The sequence below is a fragment of the Cervus canadensis genome, chromosome 18, assembly GCF_019320065.1.
Source record: "Cervus canadensis isolate Bull #8, Minnesota chromosome 18, ASM1932006v1, whole genome shotgun sequence".
NCBI lineage: Eukaryota > Metazoa > Chordata > Mammalia > Artiodactyla > Cervidae > Cervus > Cervus canadensis.
The window spans coordinates 33279610-33304152 of record NC_057403.1 but is presented as its reverse complement, the minus strand read 5'-3'; the positions used below and the strand labels follow the sequence as shown (position 1 = coordinate 33304152).

At 35.8% G+C, this 24543-nt stretch overlaps 1 protein-coding gene across 1 annotated transcript in view; it reads left to right on the top strand.

The window, feature by feature from the left end:
• AP1G1 (adaptor related protein complex 1 subunit gamma 1) overlaps nucleotides 1–24543 on the top strand; it is a 90500-nt gene that overhangs the window by 29772 nt on the left and 36185 nt on the right. The window contains exons 3-10 of the mRNA XM_043434937.1: nucleotides 7968–8092; nucleotides 12107–12248; nucleotides 13834–13930; nucleotides 15055–15131; nucleotides 15981–15989; nucleotides 18242–18337; nucleotides 18788–18868; nucleotides 19067–19165. Coding sequence (XP_043290872.1) covers nucleotides 7968–8092; nucleotides 12107–12248; nucleotides 13834–13930; nucleotides 15055–15131; nucleotides 15981–15989; nucleotides 18242–18337; nucleotides 18788–18868; nucleotides 19067–19165 — 726 coding nt within the window. The remainder of the gene's footprint in view (nucleotides 1–7967; nucleotides 8093–12106; nucleotides 12249–13833; nucleotides 13931–15054; nucleotides 15132–15980; nucleotides 15990–18241; nucleotides 18338–18787; nucleotides 18869–19066; nucleotides 19166–24543) is intronic.

Genomic DNA, 24543 nt, shown 5'->3' with positions numbered 1-24543 from the left:
TTCTCTTAGAAAGTCAGAGGATTTGGGAATATTGATCCAGTTTCATGTGGCAGTAGTAGGCTCGGGACCTTCTCCAGGCTGGTCATGTGCTCTTATTTCTTCCCAGTTTCAGCCTGGCCTGCTGGAACTGTACCCAATTACCTGTCTACGATAGTCTTCCTTTCCATCAATATAGAATAGTATAGCATTTCACATCCTTAGGTTCTCTGAAGTTTTATAGTGTTCTCTATAAGGTTTTATACATCTTTGGTGAAACTTACTCCTAGTTTCCTTGGAGCTCTTATTCCTAATGTAAATAGCATTCTTTAAAATTTTTAAAAATTGTGTTGTAGGTATGTAGAAATATAATTGATTTTTGTCTATGTATGTGCTTGGTAACATTACTTAGTGCTTAGAGTCCCTGTGGACTCTGTTATTTCCATATAGTCAGCACTGTTGTCTGCAAATGATGGCAGTTCCCTTCCTTTTCCACCTTTAAGCATTTTATTTCCTTACTATATATGCATACTATATACTGTACATGTAGTATGTGTACTATACATGTGGTGTATATACTTTATGGTAATATACATGTGTGTATACTGTACATGTGGAACAATATTGAAAAGGAGGTGATAGTAGACATCCTTGTCTTGAGCACCCTTAAGCTCAGAGTGTGGTCTCTAAATACAGTTTTATCTTGTCTCTTCATCTGGGACACCCAGGGTATTTACCCTTTTATTCTCAAAGGGCCATACCTGTTAGAAACATGGCTGATCCCAAATCTGGATCAGGAAATGTACAAAAGAAGCTTGGACTGTTAAACTGTGCCAGGAATCAAGAGAAACTACAGAGGTCATACTGAAAGGATTTGGTGGCCATGAGAGAAGGCTGTCATGCCTCAAAATGAGAAAGTTTGAGCTTTAATAAAAGAGCAATAATCGGGGACTTCCCTAGTGGTCCAGCAGTTAAGACTCCATACGTCCACTGCAGGGGAGGTAGGTTTGATCCCTGGTTGGGGAACTAAGATCCCACATGGCATGTGGTGCAGCCAAAAAGAAAAAAGTAATAATTGTAGTTGAAACATACCAAATAAATTTGTATCAATGAGTTCATAATAATTAAAAAAAAAATTGAAAGCGTTATTGGCCATTTTTGGAAAATACTAGGGAAATGACTCATTATTTTGAAAACTGGTAAAGGAAAGAAACATTTATCCTGCCTTTTCTATCCAGTAGTTACTTGTAAAGTAATTATTGCTAAGTTCTTTCCGAAGGAACTATTGGTAATCCAATGGTATATATAGAGAAAGTTGCTCCTTAGAGGAATAGCCAAGCTAATAAATGAAGAAGGGATGGAAGAAGAATTAAAATATTACCATTTTCAACCCCTGCTGATCATCAGTGCTGCTGATGTCACAGAGATACAACCACCAGCAATAATTAAAGCCTCCTGTTAAAAGTTCATGTCACCACCTGTGAATTTGCTAAATCAAAACAAAAACTGATAAAGGTGAATCTGATCAAGACTCCTCGTCCATTTATAACACATCTACAAGTGTTCATTGTGGTAGTTTCTAACAGGAAAGTATTGGGAACAATCTGTATGTCCACAAAAAGAGTAGATAAGTTGTAGTATATTCATAGGTGAACATGCCTGACCTGGAGCTTCTTGTCTGGATGTGAGTAATGTTCAAAAGATGTTGAGTGAAAAGGGCAGGAATGCAGTATGATACTTTGTGGAAAGTTTAAAGCATTCAAAAACAATTGTCTTCTCCACTTATAGCTAAGGACATATGACATGACAGTGATCAACAGCAATTTTGAGTTTTGGTCACTCCTGGGATGAAGAGAGGGAACTTCGGCTGAGGCAGAATATTCAGAGGGATTTAATTGAATTCATCATACTAAATTTTTAAAAATAAATGGGGTAAAATGTTAAAATTTGTTGAAGCTTGTTGGTGGGTCAGAGTTTGTTTTTGGGGGGGTCAAAGTTTTGAGTGAAATATTTCATAATAAATTTTCTCAAGAGAGAAAAAAAAAGGGATACAATAGGAATGTTAATATGTATTTTCCTCTCAACCAGAAAAATGAAAAAACAGGCTTTGGTTCATATATATTTTATGTTGCCAGTCTGTATAGTGGTAAAGCAGTTATAACCTTGTCCTTCAAACGTGTGTGTGTGTGTGTGTGTGTGTTTGTAAACTAGAAAGTTATTTCTGAATATTAAAATGAAATAAAAGTAACTTTTAAAAAGACCTAACCAATCAGTTGCAGATCCATCAATATTTACAATATTTTAAATTGCATCTTTTCATCGAGATGAGGGTTCACATCATAAAGTGAAGTGAAAGTGAAGTCTCTCAGTCGTGTCCTACTCTTTGCAACCCCATGGACTGTCGCCTACCAGGCTTCTCCATCCCTGGGATTTTCCAGGCGAGAATACTGGAAGCTCGGTGTTAAATTAAAAGCAAGTGTACGTGTGCATTTGACCTTTTGGGAAATTATTCTAAAAGCTGACAAAATGAGTGCAGCTTTTTTTTAAAAAGGGCAACCAGGTTAAATGTTGATAAAAGGCAGTATTTCTACTTGGTTCAGAAAAATGTGACAAAGCCAGAAACTTGGTAAAATTACCCTTTTAAAAATTGTTTTGAAATTCAAGAAAATTGGAGCATTGAGTCTAGAAATAAAGTATGTAGAAAATTAAGTTGTTAGGTTTTCCCTCTGATCTACTCCTGCAAATATACTGTATTTGTTCTAAAGGGGGCCGATAATTTCCTTCCCTTAAGGCTTGTTGTTAATGACTGTCTGGAGTTTTGGAATGCTTCTGCTGAGAAAATATTCTGAGAAAAATTCAAGGATCAGCTGGAGAGAATTAGTAGCTATTTGCCTTGAAGACATAGCATGTAGGACAACTTTTAGAGTGCTGTCTTCCTTGATGTGGCTGTTACGTTAGTGATGAGAAACTAGACCCAGATTGGTGAAACAGCTGGCTTAGGTCTCTTAGCTAGAACCAGTCTTAGACTCAGCTCCTAACTCTGATTGCTTTCTTTCTCTTCCCCTCTGTGTTATGTACAGAGATAGAAACTTTTCTTGAATGTTTTCTTTCAATTTCTAACCTGAATTTGGTGTCCTCCCTACCCTGTTTTCACAGTAGCTTGTGCATGACTCTCATGGTATATGTATCATATTTTCTGATAAATATTCAAATGCTGGTTTTCTCTTCTGTGTCCTTCTAACAGTATCAGTGAGAATGACTGGCACATTGGTTTGGGCACAGCAGGAACTTACCAAATTAAAGCAAAACTGCCAGTGACTCAGAACACTTGGAAAGTAAATATAAAAAAAAAAAACAGTGAGTAGCAAAGAGTTGTCACAATCAGCCCTTTAGGATGATAGTTGGGGAGACATGGAGAAGATTGCTGTGGATAAGCAGGTGTATTGAGAGTGTTGTTAAGGGAGAAATTGATAGTAGATGAAGAATACAAAATAACTCAGCAGAAAAAGCATAGCCTTCGTGGAGTATAGAGGTAAGAAAGTGTACTTAACAGGCTCTGACAGTAGCAGCACAGATATGATAGATAGAATAGCACAGTAATTGCTCATTATGATTTTAAGTTATCTTTAAAAGGCTGATTGCTTCCATTTACTGAGTTATATTTGCATAGGGTTCTGGTCTTAAATTTTCGAAGGCTTTTTCATGAAATGATTCCAAGATTTAAATGCTTTTTTGAAACATCTGTTGTTTAACTTTGTAGGGAGAACAAATGATTTCATCTGTTTTTTTTTGTCCCCCGGTTTAATTATAATATTATTGTATTAACTTTTCTAACCATAAGTTCTCTTTGTCCTGCAGTTTTTTTCCTCCCAGCCCAATATTATTCATCTTTGACATAAACAATGATGGTTCACTGATGCAAAATTTAAAAGATAGGAAAGGATATCTGATGAAAACTCTGCTTTCCCTCCTTTTTTAGTCACTTAGTTTCCCTCCCTACAGGTGACTTGTGATACTCACTTTTTGACTATGTTTCCAGAGATACTTTATACATCTCCAGGCAATGGACATATATATTCTTACCTCTTCCAAAATTATATTGTAACATACTGTTTGCACCGTCCCCTTACTGATCCGTCTTGAAGATTAGTCCATACCAGTACAGAAAGAGCTTCCTTGTACATATTTTTTTTTCCAGCTTTGTTGACATGTTCATGGTAGTAAATCCAGCATGGTATTCTGTTTATGTACGAGTCATAATTTATTAAACTGATGCCTTATTAATGGATGCTTATTTGCAATCTTACTGTTTAATAGTAGAGTGGAATAATATCCATTATCTTGCTCATGTGTGAATATAAATGCTTTGTCAGTTCCTAAAAGTGGATTTGTTGAGTCAGAAGGATATGTGTGTTTGTAATGTAGATAGATATAATCTTTCTCACTACGTCTTGTGCCAGTTTATACTCTCATTACTAATGTCCTTGCACTGTTATAATAACACTTTTTAAAAAATCTTTATTAATATAATAGGTTAAAATGTGATATCTCAGTATGGTTTTGATTTGCATTTCTTTTTCTTGTCTAATAACTTCACTGAATCGTATATATCATATAACTCACCCTTTTCAGGTTTACAGGCCCATTTTTTTTTTTTTAGTAAATTTTCCTAGTTGGTTTTGCATTTGTTTTGTGAGGAGATTGAACTTCTTTTGTACTTAAATTATTTTTTTAAAATTTGAACTGCCTCTTCATATTCTTTGTCTTTATATTCTTTGTCGGTCTTTTTTGAAAGTATAGAATCCTGTTGTATAGGATTTCATGTCTGGTTGCAAGTAGTTTTTCTAAGTTTGTCATTTGTTTTTACTTTGTTTACGGAGTTTGGGGTAAAAGCAAAAGCTTTCTTTTATCTTGGTGGTGGACTGTTTATGGTGGATTTAAAGGTAGATAATGTGGGTTAGCTATGTTTCAGGTGGAAGTTTTAGGTAGCTGTAAATGAGAAGTACTGGGATGAAGTTGCCATTGTTGTCTAAGGAATGGATACATTTAATTGGTCACTACTCTTCTTCTGTAACTTATGTGTTGAGTTGTGTTTTTAGTGAGGGTTGCTCAAAAATGAATACCCTCTCCTCACTACCCACATCCCATTGTGTTCTGCTTCAGTCATTTTCTTTTTCAATATTTGAAAACTTTGTAACAGTCTTCATAATGACACGTGGTACATTATGAGTTCAGTTGCTGGCCACTGCCACGTAAGTGTGAAGTGTGATCAGAGTCAATCCTTCACCTGAGGATGTATTTCAGAGACCGTTTCCAGTATATAATCTTATATTTTCCCCTCAAATTTGTCACCTTCAAAAGAAGAAAAAAAAAGAAGCAGCTCATTAATGAAGCAAAGTCACTGTACCAGTGGAGAATATTTAAAAGAAAGAATTTAGTATTTGTCCCTTTCATTTTACCTTTTCTTTTGGTATTCAGTTAGTAGTGTTAACAGCTGTCACAAAAAACAGCTAATTGTACTCAGTAGTCATTGATGAATTTTGGTCTATCTTAAAACCAGGCTTCCCAGGTGGCTCAGTGGTGAAGAATCCACCTGCCAATGCAGGAGCCACAGGAGATACGGGTTTGATTCCTGTTTTGGGAAGCTCCCCTGCAGGATGAAATGGCAACCCACTCCTGTATTGTTGCCTGGAAAATTATTTGGACAAAGAAGCCTGGTGGGCTATAGTCGATAGGGTTGCAGGGAGTCAGACACAACTGAGCACGCAACGTGTATGCGCGTCCACACACCCCCACACACTCTCTCTTAAACTTAGCCTTTAAAAATGTGAAGTAATATTAATGCTTAAAAATGTCCTTCTCATTAATCCATCTTAATAAAAAAATTTTGGATAGTCTGTTTGTTTAATGCTTGGTGTTTGTCAAAAGCGTGATTCAGTAAGGATGATAAATATTTCGGTGATATCTTGATTCTTAAAACATTTTCTTTCACTGTTAAAATATTTATTTATAGAATGATTAAGTGAGAAGATTTAAAAGCCTTCAGTTTGAAAAAGAGAAGGATTTTTCTAACAACATTTTAACTTGTGATTTTCTCATTCACCTCAGCAGTTACTTTTCTGCTGACATTTAAGAATGACTGTATAATCATCTACTTCAGAAATTGTTCCTTTAAATTTAAATTGTGTAGACAGAAAGCAAGGGTTGTTAGATAATCTTTGTTGATCTCAGAGGCATTTCAGTTTTCCTTGGGATCCTGGTTATTCTCTCTTAGAGGCTTCTTTGACTGGCTCATGATGCTATAGTCATCCTACAACCTTTTGGTGTTTTTAATGTAGGTACTTTGAGAGAGCAGTTTTTAAATAGCTCAAGACGGATTTATTTGTAAACTCTTTTTACTTTCCTCAGTTTGACTTTCATACTTACAGGCAGCTTCATGTGGAAGATAGTCTCATGAGATCTCACATTGCTATGTACACTGGTCTGCATCTGAGCCCCTTTCCTTGGAATGCAGTGATTCTAAATGGGAGCATAGTTTGAAAAACTCCTCTTAAAGAGTTTTAACTTGTGTACACCCTTTGAAAACCACTGCCCTAGAGGGAATGTTTGGCTTCTCCCATGTTAGTCAAGATGAGATGATAAAGTACGTATCAGTGATTATGATGTTCAAGAAAGTCTGAGTAGAGAGGCAAACTAATTACGAAGACTTTTTTTATTGACGTATTTTTGATTTACAGTATTGTCTGTATTTCCAGTGTACAGTGAAGTGATTGAGTTATACGTATGTGTGTGTGTGAGTATATATTTCAGATTTGTTTTCATTATGCTAAGATACTGAATATAGCTCACTCTGCTGTACAGTAAATGATTGCTGCTTATCTATTTTATGTATAGTAGTTTGTATCTGTTAATTGCTCCTAATTTATCCCTCTCTCTCTCTTCCCCTCGGTAACCGTAAGTTTTCTCCCTTGATCTGTTTCTATTTTGTAAGTAGATTGATTTGTATTACTTCTTAGATTCCACATGTAAGTGATATCATGTACCATTTGCCTTTCACTTCACTTAATGCGATACTGTCTAGGTCCATCCATGTGGCTGCTAATGGCAATACTTCATTCTTTAATACTCTGTTTTACAGACACACACCCACACCCACACACACCCCCCACACACACCCACACACACCCACACACACCCGCCACCCCCCCCCACACACACCTTAAACCAATCATCTGTTAATGGGCACCTGGGTTGTTTCTGTATCTTGGCTATTGTAAATAACTTCATGGATTCTTAAGCTCTGAGGGTTGTGTAAAGAAAGAATTATGTGAGAAGAAATCGTATAAAATATTTTAGGTTAATTCTATTACTGAGTTTTCCTGTGGCTTTTTGTTGTTGTTTACTTCTGTTTGATTCCTAAAACCTCTCCTCTTCATAGTTCAAGCCTCAAATGTAGCACTTTTCCACATAATGTTAAAGTTAGTTAGTTGTCCTTCTTTTTTAATTGTACCTTCATGATGTTTAGGACTGTTTGACACTTGTTACTGAGCTTTTGATATTCAGAATAGGAACCAGACATTAAATACACACATGTGCTAGGTGCTCATTTAATGTACCCTAGGAGTTAAATTAAGAATAAGGTTTATTAAAACCTTAGGATAACACTCCCCTAGTCTGTACAAATATTTATTTATTTATTTTGTATGACTATTTAGATCTAACATAAACATAAACTTTAGATCTAACATAAACAGATTATTTGGATGGCAAGTACGCTAGGGCCTTGACTAGATACTCTGTTCCAGAGCTTGATTATTATCATTAAGATATTGAAAGATCTTAAGTCTTTGCCTTTTATTTAGGTGCTTTGATGATATAGGTTATACCTATGTACTTTAGTTATCCATTGACTCTGGGTTAAAAACATTGCTTTCCTGATCGTGGTAGCAATTTCTTAATTTCTTTATTATTATGATTTTTTTAATTTGTAGTTGGAGTGCCTCAAGCTTATCGCCTCTCAGAAGTTCACAGACAAACGCATTGGCTACTTAGGGGCAATGCTGCTGTTAGACGAAAGACAAGATGTCCATCTTCTCATGACCAACTGTATCAAGAAGTGAGTCTTAATTTCTTTCTTCTAGTAACTGCTTTGTTCTTTTAGGTCTTTTTAATAATATGACATCAAAGGCTTCTGTTTATTGATTTTATATTTGCTGTCTAGAATATAATTGAGTTGCTTTTGGTTCTGGAGCTTATATATAAAGAGGCTAATTAAAGGATTAAAACTTCTATAGAAAAAAAGTAAAACTGTAGGGGATAATTTAAATGAAAGTATTGTTGTATATCTTGAGTCATAGCAACTATTTATCAATGAATAAGCATTTGGACTTTTATAGAATAGAAAAGGCATTGGTAAATCTGAGCTTTCTTATCGTAGGATTTTTTGAATACCATGAGTTATGAGGCATCGTATTTATTAAATAATTACCATTATATTCTAAATGAATACCATTTAAAGGTAAAAAGAGAGGTCTTGCTTGTCAGCAGTCTCCTCCCAGGTTTCAGTTGCTGCAGTTGTATTTAGCCTGTGAGCTTTTGTGCCTAAGTCCTTTTTTCTCTAACAGGTGCTTTACTGATGTACTAGTCCAGTTGTGTGTCTGCCTTGGAAGCTGAGGAATGCTTGCCATTCTAGAAAAATTAGAAGACCTGCAAATAGGGAGTTAACACTTCTTTTCAGTATCCCTATTATAATAAATTTCTGTTAAAAAGCTATGAAAGTTCTCACGGCCTTATTGATTTAAGGTTCTTTTTGGTTTGTTTTGGTTTTGGTATGTCTACCAGTTTATCTCCTTTTTTAGATTTCATGTTTAATTTACAGTATTTCTGTATTTGACAGAAGCAGGGGTTTATAGGTGATCAGTTTGTAGACATTGAACTCATATATTTTGCTGTGGTAAATGTTATAATTTCCCGGTAATGAAAAATTTTAAAATGAGAGTTAAGATTTGCTTGTAAAAATATTGTGTCTCATTTAAATAGATTGACTTTGCAGCTTAATTTGGGAATATTTTGTTCTTTTTGGCCTTGAAATATTAATAATGAAAATACTAAGTCACTTAATTTATTCAACAAACATTGATTGCATACCTGTTATATGCCAGGAGCTATTGTAAGTGCTGAAGATGGAGAATGAAAAAAGTGGGCAGAAATCTTTGGTGTCATGGAGGTTACATTCTAGATGTTTAACATGACTTTATACTCTTATTTTGGACAAGTCTCTGAAAGTTTCTTTAATTTTTGTTCTTACATGCTCTGCTGCCTTTATTACTCAAGCCTTTAATCACATGCTGATAATTTGGCAGTTCTGCCTAGCAGCAAGTTTTGAGCAAACTTAAGAATAGGTTTGTAGCTTGATTAAAATTGAAGAATGAGGCATATAGGCAAAGAAGGAATCTGGATGTGTAATGAGACCCAGCCAAGCCCCAAGTGAATTTAGGAGAGAGCTGCTCATAGTTGAGAATTGATCTGGTACTTCAGTTTAAGTTCAGTCAAAGGACTTTGGATCATTCAGTTTTTTTAAATCTTTTAATGAATAGGTTTTTTGTTTATTTGTGAGGTTTCTTGCTTTTTGTTTGTATGATAGGGCATCATAGTGTACTAGCAGTTTTTCTGTTTAATGATGGCATGTTTACCTCATTGTTCATTGGTCCAGAAAAACTTTTAAGACATTAATGATCTTGGACTTAAATCTTTAAAAATCAGACACAGTATTTTAAGAGCTTGCATTATACAGATATTCTTAATCATTGAAAAATGAATGAAGAGCTAATGAAATTTTTGGGAACTAGAACCATAATTAAGTTAAACTTTATTAGTAATTTTTATTTTAAATATTCAAATTAGTAGAAAGTGTCAAACCTGACTGACACTTTCCTTTTGTTTCTTTTCCTTTCTTTGTTCTTCAGGAAAGATAAAAACCATTTATTGGTTCATTCAAAATTATCATTAATGAAACCTTTACAGTATTGACAGCAATACTTTTGTTATGAAATATAAGCTGTTTTCCAGAACAAAAACAATTCAGGGAGAAGAATGGCATTATTTTACACTTTTATAAATATCTTTAATATCTAACCTAATAGAATAGGTTAGATGCTTGTATTTGCTTCTGCATTCATTTTCTTATGTTTTGGTTGAAATATATGAAGATCTAGCCTTTCACGGATAATGTCGTTTGAAAAAGGAAGAGGGCTTTAATAACTTTTCAGATAACTATGGATAATCTTCCATGATACCATGCCAAACTCCACAAGTGGTAGTTTCATTAGGTTAGTGTAGAATCTGAAACCATATCAGTGAAGTTTGGTTTTCTGTTATATTGAAACCCATTCATACAGTTTGACTCTTTTGCATAGTTTTTAAACATCATGCTTAAGGCATTTGGAGAAAATTGGTTCACTGAGTTCTAAAGTATTAATAGACTGTCAGGTTCATGATGGCAATACAAATATTCCAAAATTCTAATTTTCACTTTCAAAGCTTAGGTTTATCATTGGCAACAAATATTGTCACTTGTTGCCCTTGAAGTGATAGGCTTACTTGGCTCTTCTTCCAGAAAATGTTTGCCAAATAACCACATCTTAATAATTATAATTGCTATTTTTCAGATAAAAATGATGTTCATTTTAAAAGCAGCTGGTTTGTAGTTTAGCTTGCAAATGAAACATACACAGGTGCTTTTCTCTGAGATTGTCACTTATTTCATTATGCATCAGAAGTACTTCATGCATACTTTCCATCTTGTCACACAGAATATTAAAAAATGTGCACTCAAGAGTCAAGGTATGAGGGAGTTCCTTGGTGGCCTAGTGCTTTAGGATTCTGGCCTTTCACTGAAGTGACCCAGGTTCAATCCCTGATCAGGGAACTGAGATCCTACAAGCTGCATGGCATGGCTTAAAAAAGAAAAAAAGGCAAGGTATAATTAAGCTAGTCATTTTTACTGCTTTGTCATGAGTGACTGAACAGCAGACAACAACATGGGGAGTATTAAGTGAAACTCCCTCCCTCCCTTCCTTCTTTCACTGTAAGTGTGTGGCCGTGAATTCAGTGACTGGTAATACAGTTTGGTGCCTTTTTCCTGATTTGTGCCTTAGTTTTTCCCATTTGCACTATTAGTGCAAATGTCAATAAAGCTGACAAATAATGAGTTAGTATTGTGGAAGTAGTTTGTATCTCATGGATCCCCTGAAACAGTCCTGGGAACTTCCAGAGATTCTCTAATCACTGTTTGAGAACCACTGAACTGAAGGATTTTAAAATACTCTTAAAGCTGGTAGAAGTAGCATAACTCAAACATAGGAATTTAGCTTCTGCATGGTAAGAGTTGATTATAATATATAAATGCACTTACTATTCAAACTTAAATACTTCAACTTTTCTGAAAATACTTCCTGGCTGGTTATAAATAATTTTGTGCAGTAATCAATGCCTGTTAGAATCTGTAGTACTAGATATTGAGCCTACTGTAACATCTACCTTAGTTTAAGATGGTTTAATTAGCTGTTTTTTTAGTTATTGTTTTTCTTCTTTTGAATAAATAAAAGTAAAAATTAATAATCAAGGTTAATACTATATCATAAGATCAAAGATTTTAGAGTGTTTCTGTTGTGATGTTTGTCATCTTAAATGCTCTAGCAGTAGAGATTGTGTTTTCTAAATTTTTTTTTTAATATTTTGGTTAATATCTTACTTTTTTGTAGTTAGTAGTAGAGCATATTAAAATCTTAAAAGATACAGTTGTGCTTCATATTCTGTTGTTGCTAGTAAAGAAAGTTCTTCTGGCATCCCACAGATAGCATGTTGTACAGTTTCTGTTACCCGTGGTGTTTGGAAATGGTGGGTTGCAAATGTGTAGAACAAACTGTCAGTCAGTTTACTGTGTTGTAATTTGTATTCATAATAAGGTTAGAATAAGCATTTTTTTTTTTTTTTTGTAAAAATTATCCTAATATTTTCCTTATGAGAGAAATCATGAATCATTCAGAGCTTTCTCATTAGATTGCAAAGCTTCTTCATTGGGAGCATTGGGCAGGGCATATTCATTTCTGCCGCCTTCTTTCTTTTGCAGTGATCTCAATCATAGCACACAGTATGTACAAGGGCTAGCACTTTGTACCCTCGGCTGCATGGGGTCCTCAGAGATGTGCAGAGATCTTGCAGGAGAGGTAGAGAAACTCCTGAAAACCTCCAACTCTTACTTAAGAAAAAAGGTAACTTTCCATACAACGGAATGTCTGTGTTTGGATTAGGGAGTATTATGGAGAGAAGGCACATTGTTCATTTTTGAAAGAACAAGCGATAATGTAACTTTCTCTGTGCATTAAATGTGTTTTAAATGACTGTATATGAATCAGTTGTTCATAACAAAGTCTGTTTTTTATGTTAATTTTGGAGGTGATTTTTTTTTATTGCTATTTAACTCTCCAGTTGGTAAGTGATTATGAACACTTTAATTTTCTTAATTCCTCACTTTTCAAGAAAATTACTTATCAACAAATAGATGGCATACCTAATTACTTCCTAAGTTACCTGATTCTAACCAGTGTTAAACAAAGTGATAATGAACAGATGGTTACAAATTTATTTTAGTGCCCATGCCTTTGTATTGGGGCCTTTGAATCTTGGAAGTGCAGTTCCTTGGGACCTAGATAATTATTAGGAAATGATTTAGAACCTCCTTCCTAAAATTGGTATAACTAAGTGGAATAGTAATGGAAGACAGCGATCTTATTCTCTTATCTGCTTTTGTTAGTATAAATATTTTGTTATTTTATTGTGCTTTATTCTTAAAGCCTTCATAAACAAGCGGTATAAAATTTAGGAGTCTAGAAGTGAATGACATAAGATCATCTGATTGTCATTGACTATGCCTCTGCATTTAATGGTGTGAGACAAAGCTGTTAAAAGGGCCAAGCTGTTTTCCAGGATCATGTGCTGCTAATGATGGCTATAGGCCAAAGCCAGTCCTTTCTCTTAAAGAATGTGTGGGCTGCTCTTGTTCAGAAAGATTACATAAATATTAAAATATCCCTGCAGATTAGGAAAAAATTGTTTTCCTCAACTGTAGCTTGGGAAGAATTAGCTGAAATCTTTGCTTATTAATGTACCTAAATTACGATATTCAATTCCAACAAGTAGTAGTTATGGTTCCTTTGCGGGGGTCGGGGGAGAGTAACTGAAATGAGTCTTTGAATGTCCTTTTCTTTCCTGTGAACAAGCTAGGGCCATCTTTTCTTTAGTAGAAACTGGCTAACAGAGAGACTTAACTAAGATACTAAATAACTTTCAAATGATTTTCTTGATTTCAGTAGAGGGTGAATGGAGAAAGTATAGGTATTATTAAAAGTAGCATCAGATTTAAAGCATCTGCAATATATGTATCTTTCACCTGCATAGTATTTTTATAAAACCTTTTGGTTTTCTTACTCAGAAGAACAATGATCACAGACGGAGTCTTTATTTTTTAACTTTGCAAAGCTGCAGATAAATTATATTTAGCACAATTGGTAAGCTCGTGTTAACAGATGGTCTGGTTGGAAAAAGTTGTTGTCCACTTATTTGGTGATATATGACCAAAGAGACAGGTGAGTTAGAAGTTCTCGTTAAGGCAGTAGTATAAACTGCGCAGCCCTAACCAATTAATAACTAAATAAATCTGATAATAATCAGATCTATAACTCCTTTCTTTTTCATGTAGGTGAACTGGTTGACAAGGTTCTTTTGTTTGTAAGATTGGTTGTCCTGACTTTAACTGAAATAAAGCTTCTTTTGTCCTTTTTATGTTTTTTTTTGCAGGCAGCACTTTGTGCTGTTCATGTCATCAGGAAGGTTCCTGAACTTATGGAGATGTTTTTACCAGCAACAAAAAATTTGTTGAATGAAAAGAACCATGGTAATGTGATTTGGATGCACTCAGGAAGTACTGAGGGAGAAGGGGAGAGAGAGAGTAGTTCAGGCAGTCTTGGCCTCTGTCTCACACAGTAGACTCAGCTTTCTGCTGTGCTTGGACACCTTTTTCAGGAAGGGCCAATGGGTTGAATCTCTTCTACTCTCAAATCCTAGTTTTGTAATTAGAGATTGATTCCTTTATAGTAAGCTTGTTTTTTATTTCTGGTCCCCTTTTATTGTATCAAAAATACTATATTAACTAAAACTCAGTGTAATTGCAGATGATCCTAGCCTTGATTTTCATGTGTGAAACCTTTTGACTTCTTGGCTTATTTCTTTATCTTTTTGCCATTGTAGTGTAAAATTTGTGAAACTCTTTGTAGGTTACTTGTAACAGGAATTTGTAATGGGTACTCAGATATATAAAATTTCTGAGGAATTAGATGGAATGTATGTGGCTGTTCTTTACTGAACATTTTATTCTTGTTTTGAATTTAATGAAACAGATTCTGAATGAAGAAAATCCTTGTGTCCTAAATGCTAAGAGAAAAAAATGGTAACATGTATTTAATTTGATCAATGCAGTCCTCTGCCTAGAAGATTCAGAATATACTTGTTGAATAAATGAATGTCTAGGGCACATACTTAGTGTAAAGTATATGATTCTTTTCACTCACTCTTGAACAAGCAAATTTACTTTGTTATTCATGACTATGTTTTGTCTGGAAATTTAAAATCTTAGTAAGATTTTTCTTCTTGAAATACCTTTCAAAAATCAGCTAAGAGCTTACTAAATCTGGAGCAGGTGATAGCCAGTTTATGTTGACTGAGCATGTCTTTATGACTATTCTCAAATGGAGAGGCTTGTACATTGGATGTCATTTTTAAGCAATTATTTTGGCCACATAACTTTAGACTATTCTGATTTGACTGAGATCATCTGTGTTAAATCAGCAGGTATCTATTAATACCTTCTTTGTATTCACCTCAATGCTTAGATTCTTGGGAGATTAAAAAACAAAAGTAGCAGCTACCTTTTTGGAATTGACCTTCAGAACTGAAAGCCCTGTGCTATGAAGCTGAAGAATACAGCCTCATTTTTAGTTTTCATTGGCTCTTTTCTTTCAGGTGTCCTTCACACTTCTGTAGTCCTCCTCACAGAAATGTGTGAGCGAAGCCCAGACATGCTTGCACATTTCAGAAAGGTAGGTGCCATTCTTTATATCTAAGCCTCTCTTGACTGAAAATGATTTTCCTAAAGTACATGATTTTCTCACTTAGGAATTTTCTTTTGAAAGAAAGGTATGGAACTGAGTCAGGGACTTAATCAACCCTCCTGTGTGGTAGGAAGTCAGCTTTAGGCACGCAAGGACTGGCAGTAGTGCAGTGTTTCCCCTTCATGATGGAGGTCTTCTCGTTGGCAGACACGCGGATCTCTCAGTGCTTTATCTGCTGTTTTCACACTGAAGCTAGGAAATGTAATCTGAGGCTGAATTACAAGCAGGAATTGTGTGTGTGTGTGTGTGTGTGTGTGTGTGTGTGTGTGTAAGGCAGGTGATTTCTTGTTTTTTTTCCTCCCCCTTAGGTGAAAACGGCAAACCGAGATTTGACATTACTTTTACCTAACTTAGGGTCCCCCACTGTTCATTTTATGCTTTGGTGACTCCAGTGGTGGATGTCTCTAGGTTTCTGGAGTCCCTCCCTCCCTCTCTTAGAGCATTCTAGAATGGAAATTTTTGTTTTCTCCACTTACTTTCAGAAGGCACTAGTAAGCAGGACTCAGAGAAAGACTGTTTTTTGGGTAATTACATGCATTCAGTTCCTTTTATAGGATGCTGACCACTCCATATGTTGGGTTTACTTTGTACTTTAGATTTAACTAAGCTCTAATAGCAGCTCTTTGGTGGGGGGGGGGGGGGAAGCTTTTTTCCCCCCTTAGATGGTCATGTCTTGATTAAATTATTACAAAATTAGTATGAGGCCCGTATCTGTCCCTAATGCTTGCTTTGTATGTTTTGTTCCTGTTGTCTGTTTGGAATCCTGCTGTGTGTTAGAATGAAAAGGTAAGAGTTAACCCTCATTTAGATGGTGCATGCTGGCATTAGGTCCTTAGGAGCTTTTGTGTCTCCATCCACAAGTGTGGCTTAAAAAAATATACTAATGCTGAATCTGTGCTTAATACTGTGTTATTTGTCATAGCATTTTTGGCTAACTCCTTAGTCCAGATTTTGTCTTGTCACTTAAACTCCTGACTCCACAGTCAGCCTTGGATTTCAGTTGCGGCCTTTCCTGATTTTTAAGCCTCCTTCTCTGCCTTTCCTTTATCTTCACCTGAGAAACTGAGCAGTTTCCCAGTGGCATTGGTGATGGCAGTCCAGATCAATTTGGAACCAAAACACCAAACACTGCTTCTTTTTGAAGTAGATAAACTTTAAAACCGTGTCTGGGTAACCTCATACTTTAAAAAGCTCAGTACGTACTTCTGAACTTTTAGTTCAGACTTAGAGCTTTAATTTCCTCCTGACTTGCACTCGATCTTGCCTTGAAGTTTTGGAATGTTAAAAGATTTTTGAGGTAGAGTGGGTCGGCATCAACTGATTTTCATGGCTGCAGCTTTTCCCTTTGTCTTTTTATTTTGTTTGTCTTGTCATCAGTTTTAGTAACTTGTTTTTTGTCTGAAAAATAAAGCTTGGTTCCAAGAATTTGTATGCTGAACACTTAGAGATATTTGTGCTTTTTGTCCCAGGGTGCTCTTATGTGGTGTGAGCTTAGTAGCTGAAGGAAAAAGAACTTTTCCGAAACAGAAACCCGATTTAAAAAAATAATGAAGGATGTGTGTAGTACAAAAAAGTAGACCATTGAGAAGTATGCAAGGCGAGCTACTTTTTAGTGCAGAGCTTGGTAACTAGATGGTCCCAGTTTTATTACATTCTAAAGCAGTTTATACAGTTACATTATTCTGACTTCTAACTGAATCTGTCCAGAGTTGACAGATTTAATGAGGATTCTGTTTAGAATTTACAGGTTATTGTAAGCTTAGATTTGTTTGAATCCTGGAGTTGCCCAAATTAGATTTTTGTTTAGGTGACTTACAGAGTGCTTAATTCTGAAGTGATATGGCCAAACCTATTCACACAGATTATGTTGTCTTATATTCAGCAGTAGACTTAGTGTTGTGTTTTGAGTGCATTCCTTGGGCCCAGCTTGGCTTTTGTTTCAGTCTTGATCCCCTTAGAGAGGAATCCAGATTCAATGAGCAAAAGATAATTGAGTTGCAGCAAAGTTGGGGCTGTTCTGATTGCCTCCGAGACAGATAAGATTCAGTTTGCTTTGGACGGTTCTTGATGTTAGGTGATTAGAGTTGTTTATATAGCTAAATTGAGTTTGTAGTTGGAGACTGGAAGGGTTCTTATTGTGGCAGACATTTTGAAATAGGGTTTTAATCTTAAATGATTGATCAATGAAGTGCAATAAATAATAGTATTTAAAGCATTTTTAAGTTCAACTTGGCAATAAAATTGCCTTTATTGTGTGTCATCAGTCAGTCTAATGGACAGAGTTAAAAAAAGAAGGGCATTCTGACTGTAAGGAATGTATCATTTCATTTGTAAGATAAGATAGGCAACAAATGTATGATTAGGTGCTGAAATTAAATTTTACCAAAAATTGTATCCTATGAGTTAAGAATAGGACAGAAACAGCATTCGTGGCCTTGCTCTCTTCCTTAGGTGAAGGAGACAGTTTTTCATGTGTCTTTTCCACTTGGTCAGTGTTTGAGACGTGTATTCCCTGTTGTTTATTGGGAAAGGATATAACTAGACATATATTAAGAGGAGAGAGTTTTTTTTCTCTATTTGAGATAGTTTGTTTTAAAACTGTAATTTTCAGAAAATTACCAGAGTTTTGGATGTGGTAGCATTTTATACTCACATGTGTTGGATAGATTAAAAACTGAACATGTTTGTGCAACCTAGGTTTGTCAAGTCCCATAGAAGTCCCCATAGGCATCTGTTTTACTCGGTTCTCATAGGCTTTCTGACCTACTGTTATTTGTGGTATCTTTGCATTTATAATTCTGGAGTAAAAATGTCTGGTTTGGTTTTAATTCAGATAACGTACATATTCCTTTTTGAGTTCTGGGCCAGAATACTTCCAAGTTATGTCTATGAAACATCAATAATATACAGTTTTATTAGTAGAATTTGCTTGGACTCAGACTCTTGAATCTTTTTTTTCTAAGCCAAGTTAACCTCTGCCTATTCCTGAGAAATTCTTTGATGTTCACTGTTTTTTGATGCATCTCTCTTCCCTGCAGCTTGTGCCCCAATTAGTTCGTATTCTAAAGAACCTCATCATGTCCGGATATTCACCAGAACATGATGTTTCTGGGATCAGTGACCCCTTTTTGCAGGTGAGCTTGAAAGAAAGTTTAGGATAAATGATATATTTTGGAGTGAATTTTTCCTCCTTCTTATGTTTGTGTTGGGTAGTTTTGGTAGTTAATTGACTAAGCTGATTACACTAATAAATGAATAGTGACACAATTCTGTATTAGATTAATAGGATAAAATTATATTTGTAATAGTCAAATCATATACCACATAGAAACATGATTTTCCAATATGATATAGCTCTGCAGGTGGTGGTATCCTTTGACTGAAGTGTAGGTTGTCTAACAGCTTCATTAAGACATTGAACCATATATAACTGCTCTAAAGATCATGTTTAAAATTCTTCTGTTTTATTTTGACCATTTCTATTGGGATCTAAGACTTCATTTAAGTTATTTGAATTTCATATCAAGCAAAGTTCCTTTGTGCTAGACAGAATTTGTTGATGTTTGTCATGTTTTGCATATTAGGTACGAATTTTGCGGTTATTAAGAATTTTGGGACGAAATGATGATGACTCAAGTGAAGCTATGAATGATATATTAGCACAGGTGAGTAGAACAAAACTTGTATTTTTGTAAACACTCATTTTAGTATAGCAGGGAGCAGAATGATTGTGATTATATGAAGCAGTTTTTATTTGTGTTTTTTCATTGGTGGCTGGAAACAATCACAGAATGTCTCTTGTTACCTCTGGATGTTTTTTGGAAGCATTGTTTTCTCATGTAACACCTTCTGTGTCTTTTCAGGTTGCCACTAATACGGAGACTAGTAAAAATGTAGGAAATGCGATTCTTTATGAGACGGTTTTGACTATCATGGATATTAAGTCGGAGAGTGGACTGCGAGTAAGTTTTTAATCTTTACTCTAAACATTTTATTTTAAAATAATTGATTTGGACTTTGGAAATTAACTTTAGGAAAGAATGATGCAGAATGTATGTTTTGGTATCTGAAGTATCATTCTCTCCAATGAAGGATTAATATTGATTATAATAGAAATTGGAAGATTTTATGTATGGTTACATATATGGACAATGTTGAATGAAGGAACCGTTTCAGAATAAGCTTTATTTGGAGCCATGATTTGAGTTGGGCTCATTCACTTCACACAAGACAACAACATATTTGAGTTAATTCATTTTTCTTAAATATTTATTTTTATTAAAAAAATGAACACATAAAGTAAAAAAATTCAATACAAAATGGTTTCAGTTCAGTCGCTCAGACATGTCCGACTCTTTGCGACGCCATGGACTGCAGCATGCCAGGCTTCCCTGTCCATCACCAACTCCCGGAGTTCACCCAAACCCATGTCCATTGAGCCGGTAATACCATCCAGCCATCTCATCCTCTGTCGTCCCCTTCTCCTCCTGCCTTCAATCTTTCCCAGCATCAAGGTCTTTTCAAATGAGTCAGCTCTTCGCATCAGGTGGTCAAAGTATTGGAGTTTCAGCTTCAGCATCGGTCCTTCCAGTGAATATTCAGGACTGATTTCCTTTAGGATTGACTGGTTTGATCTCCCTTCTGTCCAAGGGACTCTCAGGAGTCTTTTCCAACACCACAGTTCAAAAGCATCAATTCTTTGGCGCTCAGCTTTCTTTATAGTCCAACTCTCCCATCCAAACGTGGCTACTGGAAAAACCATAGCTTTGACTAGACAGACCTTTGTTGGCAAAGTAATGTCTCTACTTTTTAATATGCTATCTAGGTTGGTTATAGCTCTTCTTCCAAGGAGCAAGCAAGCATCTTTTAATTTCATGGCTACAGTCACCATCTGCAGTGATTTTGGAGCCCAGAAAAATAAAATCTCTCATTGTTTCCATTGTTTTCGCACCTATTTGCCATGAAATAATGGGACCGGATGACATGATCTTGGTTTTTTGAATGTTGAGTTTTAAGCCAACTTTTTCACTCTCATTCACTTTCATCAAGAGGCTCTTTAGTTCTTCTTCACTTTCTGCCATAAGGGTTAGGGTATCTGAGATTATTGATATTTCTCCCAGCAGTCTTGATTCCAGCTTGTGCTTCATCTAGCCTGGCATTTCACATGTTATACTCTGCATATAAGTTAAGTAAGCAGCGTGTCAATATACAGCCTTGATGTACTCCTTTCCTAGTTTGTAACCAGTCTGTTGTTCCATGTCCGGTTCTAACTGTTGCTTCTTGACCTGCATACAGAATTCTCAGGAGACAGATCAGGTGGTCTGGTATTCCCATCTCTTGAAGAATTTTCCACAGTTTGTTATGATCTACACAAAGGCTTTGACGTAATCAATAAAGCAGATGTTTTTCTGGAATTCTCTTGCTTTTTCTATGATCCAGCGGATGTTGGCAATTTGATCTCTGCTTCCTCTTCTTTTTCTAAATCCAGCTTGAATATCTGGAAGTTCACGGTTCATATACTGTTGAAACCTGGCTTGGAGAATTTGAGCATTACTTTGCTAGCATGTGAGATGAGTGCAATAGTGTGGTAGTTTGAGCATTCTTTGGCATTGCCTTTCTTTGGGATTGGAATGAAAACTGTCCTTTTCCAGTCCTGTGGCCACTGCTGAGTTTTCCAAATTTGCTGGCATGTTGAGTGCAACACTTTCACAGCATCATCTTGTAGGATCTGAAATAGCTCAACTGGAATTCTATCAGCTCCACTAACTTTATAGTGATGCTTCCTAAAGCCCACTTGACTTCACATTCCAGGATGTCTGGCTCTAGGTGAGTGATCACACCACCGTGGTTATCTGGGTCATGAAGATCTTTTTTGTATAGTTCTTCTGTGTATTCTTGCCATCTCTTCTTAATATCTTCTGCATCTATTAGGTCCATACCGTTTCTGGCCTTTATTGTGCCCATCTTTGCATTAGATGTTCCCTTGGTGTCTCTAAATTTCTTGAAGAGATCTCTAGTCTTTTCCATTCTGTTGTTTTCCTCTATTTCTTGGCACTGATCACTGAGGAAGGCTTTCTAATCTCTCCTTGCTGTTCTTTGGAACTCTTCATTCAGATGGGTATATCTTTCCTTTTCTCCTTTGCCTTTAGCTTCTCTTCTTTTCTCAGTTATTTGTAGGGCCTCCTCAGACAACCATTTTGCCTTTTTGCAATTCTTTTTCTTGGGGATGGTCTTGATCACTGCCTCCCGTTCAGTGTCACAAACCTTTGTCCATGGTTCTTCAGGCACTCTGTCTATCAGATCTAATCCCTTGAATCTGTTTGTCACTTCCAGTGTATAATTGTAAGGAATTTGATTTAGGTCATACCTGAATGGTCTAGTGATTTTCCCTACTTTCTTCAATTTAAGTCTGAATTTGACAATAAGGAGTTCATGATCTGAGCCACAGTCAGCTCCTGGGCTTGGTTTTGCTAACTGTATAGAGCTTCTCCATTTTCTGCTGCAAAGAATACAATCAATCAGATTTTGGTATTGACCATCTGGGGATGTCTGTGTGTAGAGTCTTCTCTTGTGTTGTTGGAAGAGGGTGTTTGCTATGACCAGTATGTTCTCTTGGCAAAACTCTGTTCGCCTTTGCCCTGCTTCATTCTGTACTCCAAGGCCAAATTTGCCTGTTACTTCAGGTATCTCTTGACTTCCTACTTTTGCATTCCAGTCAGCTATGATTAAAAAGACATCTTTTTTGGGTGTTAGTTCTAGAAGGTCTTGTAGGTCTTCATAGAACCATTCAGCTTCTTCAGCATTACTGGTTGGGGCATAGACTTGGATTACTGTGGTATTGAATGGTTTGCCTTGGAAACAAACAGAGATCATTCTGTCATTTTTGAGATTGCACCCAAGCATTTCAGACTCTTTTTTGACTATGAGGGCTAGTACATTTCTTCTAAGGGATTCTGGTCCACAGTAGTAGATATAATGGTCATCTGAATTAAGTTCGCCCGTTCTAGTCCATTTTAGTTCACTGATTCCTAAAATGTCAATGTTCACTCTTGCTGTCTCCTGTTTGACCACTTAAAACAAAATGATATACAGGGAGGAAAATGTCTGCCTATTGATTTTATGTTTAGACTTAATTCTTCTAGTCGAAAGTATGGTTACCATTTTCTAATATACTTTTTGGGATGATATTCTATCCATATTTAAACATATCTGTACATATGTATTACTTATCTTCTCCACTTTTAAAACCTTTTTATTTAAAATAATTGTAGGCTTATAGAAAAGTTTCAAAAATATTTCCGAGTTCCCACAATACCATTCACTCAGCCTCCCCTAATGTTAACATCTTGTTTACCTATAGTGTAATTATCAAAACTAAGAAACCAATATTGGTTCAATACCATTAATTGAATTAGAGATTTTACTCAGACTTTACCAGTTTTTCTACTGATGTCCTTTTTCCTTTCCAGCGCCAATCCTTGATCCCATGTTGCATTTATTGTCATGTCTCCTTAGTCTCCTCCAATCTTGACATTTCCTTCATCTTTCGTTGTCTTCTGTGACAGTTTTGAAGAGCACTGATCAGTTATTTTGCAGAGTATCCCTGAAGTTGACAGTCTGATATATTCTTATAATAATTAGTTTGAAATTATGCTTTTTTGGCAAGGCTGCTCCAGAAGTGTTGTGCCCTTTACAGTTTCATATCAGGGGGTACATGCTCTCTATTTGTCTCATTACTGGTGATTTGAACCTTGATCTTTTGGTTAAGGTGCTGTCTGCTGTGTCTCTCCACTGTATAATTGTTATTTTCCCCTATGTAATTAAAAATATTTTGGAGGAAACACTTTTGACACTATGCAGATACCCTGTTCTCAGACTTTTGCCAACCAATTTTAGTATCCATCTGAGGATCTTGTCTTTAACAGGTTTTTGGGTGGTGCTCTAATGATACCTTTCTGTTCCCCTCATTTTTTCTTCTTTAAATAATTGGAATTCTTCTGTAAGGAAGAACCCTCCCTCAAGTGTTTATTCATTCTTTCAACCATTTATTAATATAATAATCGCTAATGCATTGCTTTGTGAGGAACAAATTTACTAACTGCACTACAGTATTTGGGTACAGTTTTTGGTCATCTGGGTGATTCTGCACCTTATGCTTATCATGTTAGATGAAAACATTATGTTGGAGCTAGTTTATATTCACATATAGAGACCATTCTCATTTTAAAAAAGATTGGTACAATATGCATAATATAAACTCTATCCTTTTAACCATCTCTAACTCTAGTTTAGTGGCGTTAAGTAAGTGCATTCACACTGTTGTGCAGCCAGCAACCTCCGTTCATCTTCAGGACTTTTTAGTTTCCCAAACTGAAACTCTGTGCCCTTTAAGCAGTAATTCCCCATTATCTCCTGACCCCACCCCTGGCACCCACCATTCTACTTTCTGTCTCTATGGATTTGCCTATTCAGGACATTTCACATATATGGAATCATATAATATGGGGTGTTTGTGTCTGGCTTATTTTACTTAATATAATATTCTCAAGGTATATACCTGTCATAGCATGTGTCACGATTCATTCTTTTTAATGGTTATATAACATTCCATTGTGTGAATGTGCCACAGTACATTTAGGAAAATTGCTATTGATGAACACTCCTATCATTTGTGATTACAGATAGTGTTGCAGTAGATTTTTGTGCATGTGTTCAAGTATATTTGTCAGCTGAATTCCTAGAAGTGAAATTGTTGAAGCAGGGGATAACTTTTCTTTTTTTCTTTTTTTATGTTAGTATTTTTTTTTTTTTCATTTATTTTTATTAGTTGGAGACTAATTACTTCACAACATTGTAGTGGGTTTTGTCATACATTGACATGAATCAGCCATGGAGTTACATGTATTCCCCATCCAGATCCCCCCTCCCACCTCCCTCTCTACCCGATTCCTCTGGGTCTTCCCCGTGCACCAGGCCCAAGCACTTGTCTCATGCAACCCACCTGGGCTGGTGATCTGTTTCACTATAGATAGTATACTTGCTGTTCTCTCGAAACATCCCACCCTCGCCTTCTCCCACAGAGTCCAAAAGTCTGTTCTGTACATCTGTGTCTCTTTTTCTGTTTTGCGTATAGGGTTATCATTACCATCTTTCTAAATTCCACATATGTGTGTTAGTATCCTGTAATATTCTTTATCTTTCTGGCTTACTTCACTCTGTATAATGGGCTCCAGTTTCATCCATCTCATTAGAACTGATTCAAATGAATTCTTTTTTTTTTTTTCTTTTTTTTTCTCAAATGAATTCTTTTTAACAGCTGAGTAATATTCCATTGTGTATA